General features: G+C 44.6%; 1 protein-coding gene across 3 annotated transcripts in view; it reads right to left on the reverse strand.

Moving 5' to 3' along the window:
* The window catches only part of LOC311104284 (heat shock protein 75 kDa, mitochondrial-like), a 58327-nt gene that overhangs the window by 6734 nt on the left and 39167 nt on the right, over positions 1–12426 (reverse strand). Inside the window, exons 16-19 of one of the 3 annotated variants that reach the window (XM_084146080.1) lie at positions 2113–2258; positions 1832–1904; positions 1601–1711; positions 601–904 (exon numbers count right to left, since the gene is read on the reverse strand). In XM_084146080.1, coding sequence (XP_084002206.1) covers positions 1610–1711; positions 1832–1904; positions 2113–2258 — 321 coding nt within the window. In that variant the 3' untranslated portion in view covers positions 601–904; positions 1601–1609. Of the gene's footprint in view, positions 1–600; positions 1712–1831; positions 1905–2112; positions 2259–12426 lie in introns of those variants that run through there. The other 2 variants (XM_084146079.1, XM_084146078.1) reach the window with 2 other exon arrangements.

Here is a 12426-nt window from a genome sequence, read left to right on the forward strand (position 1 = left end):
TATGTTGCTAGATAAGATGAGAGCACCCCTCCAGCAAGGATGGAGTCAGTAACTCCTCAGCAGGCCAGGCTTGGTCCTGTTTGTGGGTGAGTCCCAGAAAGAGGGCCAATTATCTACAAATTCTATATTTTGGGAGGGGCAGAAAACAGTTTCAACCAGCGATTGAGTTGAGACTGCTGTAGAGCTCATCACTCCTCCTAACTGGGAGGAGGCCAGAGACAATTACTCGATGCCGACATCTTTCTAGCTAATTTACACGCTGATCTATGTAGCGCTTGGTGACCTCTGACCGTTTCATCCTAACGTCGTTGGTGCCGACGTGGATAACAATATCCCTATACTCGCCAGTTTTAGCCTTAGCCAGCACCATTTTCGGAGTAGCCTTTACGTCGGTAGCCCTGCCCCCTGGTAAACAGTGTATGATCCTTTTAAAATCTAATATAAGAATCGAATCACGGGTTTAAAGGGTTGCATAATCCAGATGTTTACATGAGACATCCAGATAGAATGTGTCCCTGACTACTACCTCCAGAGGTGGACAAGATCAGGACACAGGACACACGTTACAACCAGGTATAAACAGGTCTCTAGAGGCCAATCCACAGGGTTCAGTTAATGTGTTTTATTCATAATACATCAGTAACATACTTTACAATCTGGGTATTAGAAGCACTAATTCTTAGATGTCAGCCATTGTAAACAGGCACAAAAATAATTGTATGGTAACTTGAGCACTGAATTAAGACATTTGTCAAATTCCACATACAGATGGTAATATACAATCTTGTACACATTTCTCACAGCAACACATCTAAATCGTATAATGAGTCTTTAGTCAGTTTCAATATTCTTCTCTGAAGGACAGGAATCTATGGCCCAAGTAGTGTGATTGCAACCATCATATCTGAGGAATAGTTGGAGGAAAATATCACTTTAAATTAAAAAGTAAAAAAAAACTATACAAAAAAATGAGGAACCTGAATCAAGATGACAAAAACTAAAATATGAAAAAGAGGGCCAACAGTAACAATTGTATTGAACTGTCATCTAGGAAGTATGCATGTCATGGAAATATGTACAATTATTACACCAGTCCCAATGTCAATAAGACTTATTTTACAAAGCACTAATCCATTCTTCAGATATGGGGTTTCCACTTTACTTATGGCACAGTCTTGTAAATATCTTCAGTCAAAACCGTCACATCTGTCATCACACACAACATGAATAAAAACGGACAAACACATAGAAAATGCTGGAGAGCCCACGCAACAAAAATTCTTAGCTTGAGCCGTGTCCGTCTTCTCCATTTTGTCTCTGAGCAGGCCAAAGACTCCCTGCTCTCCTTGGACAGTGTGTTTGTATTGAAGGGACTTTTCTGGGTATAGATGGGCAGGCCTGAATGTGTAAAGGCCACCAGAGTAGTGGGTTGTTGATGGGGGTAGTAGCTTCAGTATCACATGGTCACATGTCTATGTAGGGCCTACAATGACCTGACCAGTAAGACGGTTGGTTGGGGCGATGGGGAGTTAAACCAGGTAGCGACTGTAGTGTCTGTAGGCCCTACAGGTGACGGCCATGACAGGAAGTGACATCATACCTCTGCGTCTCAGTGTTTCTCCAGCGCTCTGGTCAGCAGGTCATTGAGGCGGGCGATCATGGGTCGGGGGTCGTCGTTGAGGCCCGCTGCGATCATTGCGTTGTCGTAGATCTGGAGGATATGGAGCATGACAGGCCTGCATGAAACTGACAACTGGTACCAACAAGAGTGAAACTAACAACTGGAATAAGACCAGAGGTCCATGTTATGATCAAAGAGAGTATACTCTACCTGCTCCAGCAGCAGTTGTGCGAGTGCAGAGTCGGACTCCTTCAGTGAGTGCATCTTCTTGATGAGGTCATGACTATAGAGGAAAGGGAGAGCAGGAGACAAACACAAATCAACACAATACTACTGTGATATTGAATACTGCATTGTTGGGAAGGGCTTGCAAGTTAAGCATTTCACTGTACTTGTGACAAATAAAACTTGAAACTATTATGGATTTGGACATAAAACGCCTCGATTTAGAGATCCCTCTCCACTCCATCCCTCCACTCTCCCTCTCGTACCCAGCGTTGATCTCCAGGGTGGGCTGCAGCATCTGGGCCCTCTCCTCAGTACTGCGGGCCATCTGCTGAGTACGCAGGAAGTGGCGTGCGGCGCCCATCTCCAGCACCGTGATCATGGCCGGATGGGTGTCCAGACGAGGGGTCACCTGGAGGTCAGGGGGTCAAAGGTGAAGAATGAGCGTCGGTCAGTCAGTCAATCAGTTATTCACTTACTCCGTAGACCTGAGATGCGTCAGTTTCTGGACACAGACAAACAAAGGAAACCTTACAAATTCACTGATTCTTACATACAGTACCAAAGTCCAGTTAGCCAGTAGTTACTGTATACAGTGAGGGAAAAAAGTATTTGATCCCCTGCTGATTTTGTACGTTTGCCCACTGACAAAGACATGATCAGAATGTCAAAAATGTTATAAATTGATTTGCATTTTAATGAGGGAAATAAGTATTTGACCCCTCTGCAAAACATGACTTAGTACTTGGTGGCAAAACCCTTGTTGGCAATCACAGAGGTCAGACGTTTCTTGTAGTTGGCCACCAGGTTTGCACACATCTCAGGAAGAATTTTGTCCCACTCCTCTTTGCAGATCTTCTCCAAGTCATTAAGGTTTCAAGCCTGACGTTTGGCAACTCGAACCTTCAGCTCCCTCCACAGATTTTCTATGGGATTAAGGTCTGGAGACTGGCTAGGCCACTCCAGGACCTTAATGTGCTTCTTCTTGAGCCACTCCTTTGTTGCCTTGGCCGTGTGTTTTTGGGTCATTGTCATGCTGGAATACCCATCCACGACCTATTTTCAATGCCCTGGCTGAGGGAAGGAGGTTCTCACCCAAGATTTGACGGTACATGGCCCCGTCCATCGTCCCTTTGATGCGGTGAAGTTGTCCTGTCCCCTTAGCAGAAAAACCACCCCAAAGCATAATGTTTCCACCTCCATGTTTGACGGTGGGGATGGTATTCTTGGGGTCATAGGCAGCATTCCTCCTTCTCCAAACACGGCGAGTTGAGTTAATGCCAAAGAGCTCGATTTTGGTCTCATCTGACCACAACACTGATCACCCAGTTCTCCTCTGAATCATTCAGATGTTCATTGGCAAACTTCAGACGGGCCTGTATATGTGCTTTCTTGAGCAGGGGGACCTTGCGGGCGCTGCAGGATTTCAGTCCTTCACGACGTAGTGTGTTACCAATAGTTTTCTTGGTGACTATGGTCCCAGCTGCCTTGAGATCATTGACAAGATCCTCCCGTGTAGTTCTGGGCTGATTCCTCACCATTCTCATGATCATTGCAACTCCACGAGGTGAGATCTTGCATGGAGCCCCAGGCCGAGGGAGATTGACAGTTCTTTTGAGTTTCTTCCATTTGCGAATAATCGCACCAACTGTTGTCACCTTCTCACCAAGCTGCTTGGCGATGGTCTTGTAGCTCATTCCAGCCTTCTGTAGGTCTACAATCTTGTCCCTGACATCCTTGGAGAGCTCTTTGGTCTTGGCCATAGTGGAGAGTTTGGAATCTGATTGATTGATTGCTTCTGTGGACAGGTGTCTTTTATACAGGTAACAAACTGAGATTAGGAGCACTCCCTTTAAGAGTGTGCTCCTAATCTCAGCTCGTTACCTGTATAAAAGACACCTGGGAGCCAGAAATCTTTCTGATTGAGAGGGGGTCAAATACTTATTTCCCTCATTAAAATGCAAATCAATTTATAACATTTTTGACATGCGTTTTTCTGGATTTTTTTGTTGTTGTTCTGTATCACACTGTTCAAATAAACCTACCATTAAAATTATATAGACTGATCATTTCTTTGTCAGTGGGCAAACGTACAAAATCAGCAGGGGATCAAATATGTATGTATGTATGTATATATATACAGTGGGGAGAACAAGTATTTGATACACTGCCGATTTTGCAAGTTTTCCTACTTACAAAGCATGTAGAGGTCTGTAATTTGTATCATAGGTACATTTCAACTGTGAGAGACGGAATGTAAAACAAATATCCAGAAAATCACATTGTATGATTTTTAAGTAATTAATTTGCATTTTATTGCATGACATAAGTATTTGATCACCTACCAACCAGTAAGAATTCCGGCTCTCACAGACCTGTTAGTTTTTCTTTAAGAAGCCCTCCTGTTCTCCACTCATTACCTGTATTAACTGCACCTGTTTGAACTTGTTACCTGTATAAAAGACACCTGTCCACACACTCAATCAAACAGACTCCAACCTCTCCACAATGGCCAAGACCAGAGAGCTGTGTAAGGACATCAGGGATAAAATTGTAGACCTGCACAAGGCTGGGATGGGCTACAGGACATTAGGCAAGCAGCTTGGTGAGAAGGCAACAACTGTTGGCGCAATTATTAGAAAATGGAAGAAGTTCAAGATGACGGTCAATCACCCTCGGTCTGGGGCTCCATGCAAGATCTCACCTCGTGGGGCATCAATGATCATGAGGAAGGTGAGGGATCAGCCCAGAACTACACGGCAGGACCTGGTCAATGACCAGAAGAGAGCTGGGACCACAGTCTCAAAGAAAACCATTAGTAACACACTACGCCGTCATGGATTAAAATCCTGCAGTGCACGCAAGGTCCCCCTGCTCAAGCCAGTGCATGTCCAGTAAGAGCATTGAAGATGGGTCGTGGCTGGGTCTTCCAGCATGACAACGACCCGAAACACACAGCCAGGGCAACTAAGGAGTGGCTCCGTAAGAAGCATCTCAAGGTCCTGGAGTGGCCTAGCCAGTCTCCAGACCTGAACCCAATAGAAAATCTTTGGAGGGAGCTGAAAGTCCGTCCCCAGCGACAGCCCCGAAACCTGAAGGATCTGGAGAAGGTCTGTATGGAGGAGTGGGACAAAATCCCTGCTGCAGTGTGTGCAAACCTGGTCAAGACCTACAGGAAACGTATGATCTCTGTAATTGCAAACAAAGGTTTCTCTAGCAAATATTAAGTTCTGCTTTTCTGATGTATCAAATACTTATGTCATGCAATAAAATGCAAATTAATTACTTAAAAATCATACAATGTGATTTTCTGGATTTTTGATTCCGTCTCTCGCAGTTGAAATGTACCTATGATAAAAATTACAGACCTCTACATGCTTTGTAAGTAAGAAAACCTGCAAAATCGGCAGTGTATCAAATACTTGTTCTCCCCACTGTGTGTGTGTGTGTGTGTATATATATATATATATATATATATACACACACACACATATTAGACTGGATAAAATCAGTCACACAAGACTTCTGAAGAGGCTATGAAGATACCCTGGGCCGTTAACTACTGGGTTGGTGTGTTATAGTGATAGAGAACCTGGACCGTTAACTACTGGGATGGTGTGTTATAGTGATAGAGAACCTGGACCGTTAACTACTGGGTTGGTGTGTTATAGTGATAGAGAACCTGGACCGTTAACTACTGGGTTGGTGTGTTATAGTGAAGAGACCCTGGGTCGTTAACTACTGGGTTGGTGTGTTATAGTGATAGAGAACCTGGACCGTTAACTACTGGGTTGGTGTGTTATAGTGATAGAGAACCTGGACCGTTAACTACTGGGTTGGTGTGTTATAGTGAAGATACCCTGGGTCGTTAACTACTGGGTTGGTGTGTTATAGTGATAGAGAACCTGGACCGTTAACTACAGGGTTGGTGTGTTATAGTGATAGAGAACCTGGGTCGTTAACTACTGGGTTGGTGTGTTATAGTGAAGATACCCTGGACCGTTAACTACAGGGTTGGTGTGTTATAGTGATAGAGAACCTGGACCGTTAACTACTGGGTTGGTGTGTTATAGTGATAGAGAACCTGGACCGTTAACTACTGGGTTGGTGTGTTATAGTGAAGATACCCTGGACCGTTAACTACTGGGTTGGTGTGTTATAGTGATAGAGAACCTGGACCGTTAACTACTGGGTTGGTGTGTTATAGTGATAGAGAACCTGGACCGTTAACTACAGGGTTGGTGTGTTATAGTGATAGAGAACCTGGGTCGTTAACTACAGGGTTGGTGTGTTATAGTGATAGAGAACCTGGGTCGTTAACTACTGGGTTGGTGTGTTATAGTGAAGAGACCCTGGGTCGTTAACTACTGGGTTGGTGTGTTATAGTGATAGAGAACCTGGACCGTTAACTACTGGGTTGGTGTGTTATATTGATAGAGAACCTGGACCGTTAACTACTGGGTTGGTGTGTTATAGTGATAGAGAACCTGGGTCGTTAACTACTGGGTTGGTGTGTTATAGTGATAGAGAACCTGGACCGTTAACTACTGGGTTGGTGTGTTATAGTGATAGAGAACCTGGACCGTTAACTACTGGGTTGGTGTGTTATAGTGATAGAGAACCTGGACCGTTAACTACTGGGTTGGTGTGTTATAGTGAAGAGACCCTGGGTCGTTAACTACTGGGTTGGTGTGTTATAGTGATAGAGAACCTGGACCGTTAACTACTGGGTTGGTGTGTTATAGTGATAGAGAACCTGGACCGTTAACTACTGGGTTGGTGTGTTATAGTGAAGATACCCTGGGTCGTTAACTACTGGGTTGGTGTGTTATAGTGATAGAGAACCTGGACCGTTAACTACTGGGTTGGTGTGTTATATTGATAGAGAACCTGGACCGTTAACTACTGGGTTGGTGTGTTATAGTGATAGAGAACCTGGGTCGTTAACTACTGGGTTGGTGTGTTATAGTGATAGAGAACCTGGACCGTTAACTACTGGGTTGGTGTGTTATAGTGATAGAGAACCTGGACCGTTAACTACTGGGTTGGTGTGTTATAGTGAAGAGACCCTGGGTCGTTAACTACTGGGTTGGTGTGTTATAGTGATAGAGAACCTGGACCGTTAACTACTGGGTTGGTGTGTTATAGTGATAGAGAACCTGGACCGTTAACTACTGGGTTGGTGTGTTATAGTGAAGATACCCTGGGTCGTTAACTACTGGGTTGGTGTGTTATAGTGATAGAGAACCTGGACCGTTAACTACAGGGTTGGTGTGTTATAGTGATAGAGAACCTGGGTCGTTAACTACTGGGTTGGTGTGTTATAGTGAAGATACCCTGGACCGTTAACTACAGGGTTGGTGTGTTATAGTGATAGAGAACCTGGGTCGTTAACTACAGGGTTGGTGTGTTATAGTGATAGAGAACCTGGACCGTTAACTACTGGGTTGGTGTGTTATAGTGATAGAGAACCTGGACCGTTAACTACTGGGTTGGTGTGTTATAGTGATAGAGAACCTGGACCGTTAACTACTGGGTTGGTGTGTTATAGTGAAGATACCCTGGACCGTTAACTACTGGGTTGGTGTGTTATAGTGATAGAGAACCTGGACCGTTAACTACTGGGTTGGTGTGTTATAGTGATAGAGAACCTGGACCGTTAACTACAGGGTTGGTGTGTTATAGTGATAGAGAACCTGGGTCGTTAACTACAGGGTTGGTGTGTTATAGTGATAGAGAACCTGGGTCGTTAACTACTGGGTTGGTGTGTTATAGTGAAGAGAACCTGGACCGTTAACTACAGGGTTGGTGTGTTATAGTGATAGAGAACCTGGGTCGTTAACTACAGGGTTGGTGTGTTATAGTGATAGAGAACCTGGACCGTTAACTACTGGGTTGGTGTGTTATAGTGAAGAGACCCTGGGTCGTTAACTACTGGGTTGGTGTGTTATAGTGATAGAGAACCTGGACCGTTAACTACTGGGTTGGTGTGTTATAGTGATAGAGAACCTGGACCGTTAACTACTGGGTTGGTGTGTTATAGTGAAGATACCCTGGGTCGTTAACTACTGGGTTGGTGTGTTATAGTGATAGAGAACCTGGACCGTTAACTACAGGGTTGGTGTGTTATAGTGATAGAGAACCTGGACCGTTAACTACTGGGTTGGTGTGTTATAGTGATAGAGAACCTGGACCGTTAACTACTGGGTTGGTGTGTTATAGTGATAGAGAACCTGGACCGTTAACTACTGGGTTGGTGTGTTATAGTGAAGATACCCTGGACCGTTAACTACTGGGTTGGTGTGTTATAGTGATAGAGAACCTGGACCGTTAACTACTGGGTTGGTGTGTTATAGTGATAGAGAACCTGGACCGTTAACTACAGGGTTGGTGTGTTATAGTGATAGAGAACCTGGGTCGTTAACTACAGGGTTGGTGTGTTATAGTGATAGAGAACCTGGGTCGTTAACTACTGGGTTGGTGTGTTATAGTGAAGAGAACCTGGACCGTTAACTACTGGGTTGGTGTGTTATAGTGATAGAGAACCTGGACCGTTAACTACTGGGTTGGTGTGTTATAGTGAAGAGAACCTGGACCGTTAACTACTGGGTTGGTGTGTTATAGTGAAGAGACCCTGGGTCGTTAACTACTGGGTTGGTGTGTTATAGTGATAGAGAACCTGGACCGTTAACTACTGGGTTGGTGTGTTATAGTGATAGAGAACCTGGGTCGTTAACTACTGGGTTGGTGTGTTATAGTGAAGAGACCCTGGGTCGTTAACTACTGGGTTGGTGTGTTATAGTGATAGAGAACCTGGACCGTTAACTACTGGGTTGGTGTGTTATAGTGATAGAGAACCTGGACCGTTAACTACTGGGTTGGTGTGTTATAGTGAAGATACCCTGGACCGTTAACTACTGGGTTGGTGTGTTATAGTGATAGAGAACCTGGACAGTTAACTACTGGGTTGGTGTGTTATAGTGATAGAGAACCTGGACCGTTAACTACAGGGTTGGTGTGTTATAGTGATAGAGAACCTGGGTCGTTAACTACAGGGTTGGTGTGTTATAGTGATAGAGAACCTGGGTCGTTAACTACTGGGTTGGTGTGTTATAGTGAAGAGAACCTGGACCGTTAACTACAGGGTTGGTGTGTTATAGTGATAGAGAACCTGGGTCGTTAACTACAGGGTTGGTGTGTTATAGTGATAGAGAACCTGGACCGTTAACTACTGGGTTGGTGTGTTATAGTGAAGAGACCCTGGGTCGTTAACTACTGGGTTGGTGTGTTATAGTGATAGAGAACCTGGACCGTTAACTACTGGGTTGGTGTGTTATAGTGATAGAGAACCTGGACCGTTAACTACTGGGTTGGTGTGTTATAGTGAAGATACCCTGGACCGTTAACTACAGGGTTGGTGTGTTATAGTGATAGAGAACCTGGGTCGTTAACTACAGGGTTGGTGTGTTATAGTGATAGAGAACCTGGGTCGTTAACTACAGGGTTGGTGTGTTATAGTGATAGAGAACCTGGACCGTTAACTACTGGGTTGGTGTGTTATAGTGAAGAGACCCTGGGTCGTTAACTACTGGGTTGGTGTGTTATAGTGATAGAGAACCTGGACCGTTAACTACTGGGTTGGTGTGTTATAGTGATAGAGAACCTGGGTCGTTAACTACTGGGTTGGTGTGTTATAGTGAAGAGACCCTGGGTCGTTAACTACTGGGTTGGTGTGTTATAGTGATAGAGAACCTGGACCGTTAACTACTGGGTTGGTGTGTTATATTGATAGAGAACCTGGACCGTTAACTACTGGGTTGGTGTGTTATAGTGATAGAGAACCTGGGTCGTTAACTACTGGGTTGGTGTGTTATAGTGATAGAGAACCTGGGTCGTTAACTACTGGGTTGGTGTGTTATAGTGAAGAGACCCTGGGTCGTTAACTACTGGGTTGGTGTGTTATAGTGATAGAGAACCTGGACCGTTAACTACTGGGTTGGTGTGTTATATTGATAGAGAACCTGGACCGTTAACTACTGGGTTGGTGTGTTATAGTGATAGAGAACCTGGACCGTTAACTACAGGGTTGGTGTGTTATAGTGATAGAGAACCTGGACCGTTAACTACTGGGTTGGTGTGTTATAGTGATAGAGAACCTGGGTCGTTAACTACTGGGTTGGTGTGTTATAGTGATAGAGAACCTGGGTCGTTAACTACTGGGTTGGTGTGTTATAGTGAAGAGACCCTGGGTCGTTAACTACTGGGTTGGTGTGTTATAGTGATAGAGAACCTGGACCGTTAACTACTGGGTTGGTGTGTTATATTGATAGAGAACCTGGACCGTTAACTACTGGGTTGGTGTGTTATAGTGATAGAGAACCTGGGTCGTTAACTACTAGGTTGGTGTGTTATAGTGAAGAGACCCTGGGTCGTTAACTACTGGGTTGGTGTGTTATAGTGATAGAGAACCTGGACCGTTAACTACTGGGTTGGTGTGTTATATTGATAGAGAACCTGGACCGTTAACTACTGGGTTGGTGTGTTATAGTGATAGAGAACCTGGACCGTTAACTACAGGGTTGGTGTGTTATAGTGATAGAGAACCTGGACCGCTAACTACTGGGTTGGTGTGTTATAGTGATAGAGAACCTGGGTCGTTAACTACTGGGTTGGTGTGTTATAGTGAAGATACCCTGGGTCGTTAACTACTGGGTTGGTGTGTTATAGTGATAGAGAACCTGGACCGTTAACTACTGGGTTGGTGTGTTATAGTGATAGAGAACCTGGACCGTTAACTACTGGGTTGGTGTGTTATAGTGATAGAGAACCTGGACCGTTAACTACTGGGTTGGTGTGTTATAGTGATAGAGAACCTGGACCGTTAACTACTGGGTTGGTGTGTTATAGTGATAGAGAACCTGGGTCGTTAACTACTGGGTTGGTGTGTTATAGTGATAGAGAACCTGGGTCGTTAACTACTGGGTTGGTGTGTTATAGTGATAGAGAACCTGGGTCGTTAACTACTGGGTTGGTGTGTTATAGTGAAGAGAACCTGGACCGTTAACTACAGGGTTGGTGTGTTATAGTGATAGAGAACCTGGGTCGTTAACTACAGGGTTGGTGTGTTATAGTGATAGAGAACCTGGACCGTTAACTACTGGGTTGGTGTGTTATAGTGAAGAGACCCTGGGTCGTTAACTACTGGGTTGGTGTGTTATAGTGATAGAGAACCTGGACCGTTAACTACTGGGTTGGTGTGTTATAGTGATAGAGAACCTGGACCGTTAACTACTGGGTTGGTGTGTTATAGTGAAGATACCCTGGGTCGTTAACTACTGGGTTGGTGTGTTATAGTGATAGAGAACCTGGACCGTTAACTACAGGGTTGGTGTGTTATAGTGATAGAGAACCTGGACCGTTAACTACTGGGTTGGTGTGTTATAGTGATAGAGAACCTGGACCGTTAACTACTGGGTTGGTGTGTTATAGTGATAGAGAACCTGGACCGTTAACTACTGGGTTGGTGTGTTATAGTGAAGATACCCTGGACCGTTAACTACTGGGTTGGTGTGTTATAGTGATAGAGAACCTGGACCGTTAACTACTGGGTTGGTGTGTTATAGTGATAGAGAACCTGGACCGTTAACTACAGGGTTGGTGTGTTATAGTGATAGAGAACCTGGGTCGTTAACTACAGGGTTGGTGTGTTATAGTGATAGAGAACCTGGGTCGTTAACTACTGGGTTGGTGTGTTATAGTGAAGAGAACCTGGACCGTTAACTACTGGGTTGGTGTGTTATAGTGATAGAGAACCTGGACCGTTAACTACTGGGTTGGTGTGTTATAGTGAAGAGAACCTGGACCGTTAACTACTGGGTTGGTGTGTTATAGTGAAGAGACCCTGGGTCGTTAACTACTGGGTTGGTGTGTTATAGTGATAGAGAACCTGGACCGTTAACTACTGGGTTGGTGTGTTATAGTGATAGAGAACCTGGGTCGTTAACTACTGGGTTGGTGTGTTATAGTGAAGAGACCCTGGGTCGTTAACTACTGGGTTGGTGTGTTATAGTGATAGAGAACCTGGACCGTTAACTACTGGGTTGGTGTGTTATAGTGATAGAGAACCTGGACCGTTAACTACTGGGTTGGTGTGTTATAGTGAAGATACCCTGGACCGTTAACTACTGGGTTGGTGTGTTATAGTGATAGAGAACCTGGACCGTTAACTACTGGGTTGGTGTGTTATAGTGATAGAGAACCTGGACCGTTAACTACAGGGTTGGTGTGTTATAGTGATAGAGAACCTGGGTCGTTAACTACAGGGTTGGTGTGTTATAGTGATAGAGAACCTGGGTCGTTAACTACTGGGTTGGTGTGTTATAGTGAAGAGAACCTGGACCGTTAACTACAGGGTTGGTGTGTTATAGTGATAGAGAACCTGGGTCGTTAACTACAGGGTTGGTGTGTTATAGTGATAGAGAACCTGGACCGTTAACTACTGGGTTGGTGTGTTATAGTGAAGAGACCCTGGGTCGTTAACTACTGGGTTGGTGTGTTATAGTGATAGAGAACCTGGACCG

The sequence above is a fragment of the Coregonus lavaretus genome, assembly GCF_964263955.1.
Source record: "Coregonus lavaretus genome assembly, chromosome: 28".
NCBI classification, from domain to species: Eukaryota; Metazoa; Chordata; class Actinopteri; order Salmoniformes; family Salmonidae; genus Coregonus; species Coregonus lavaretus.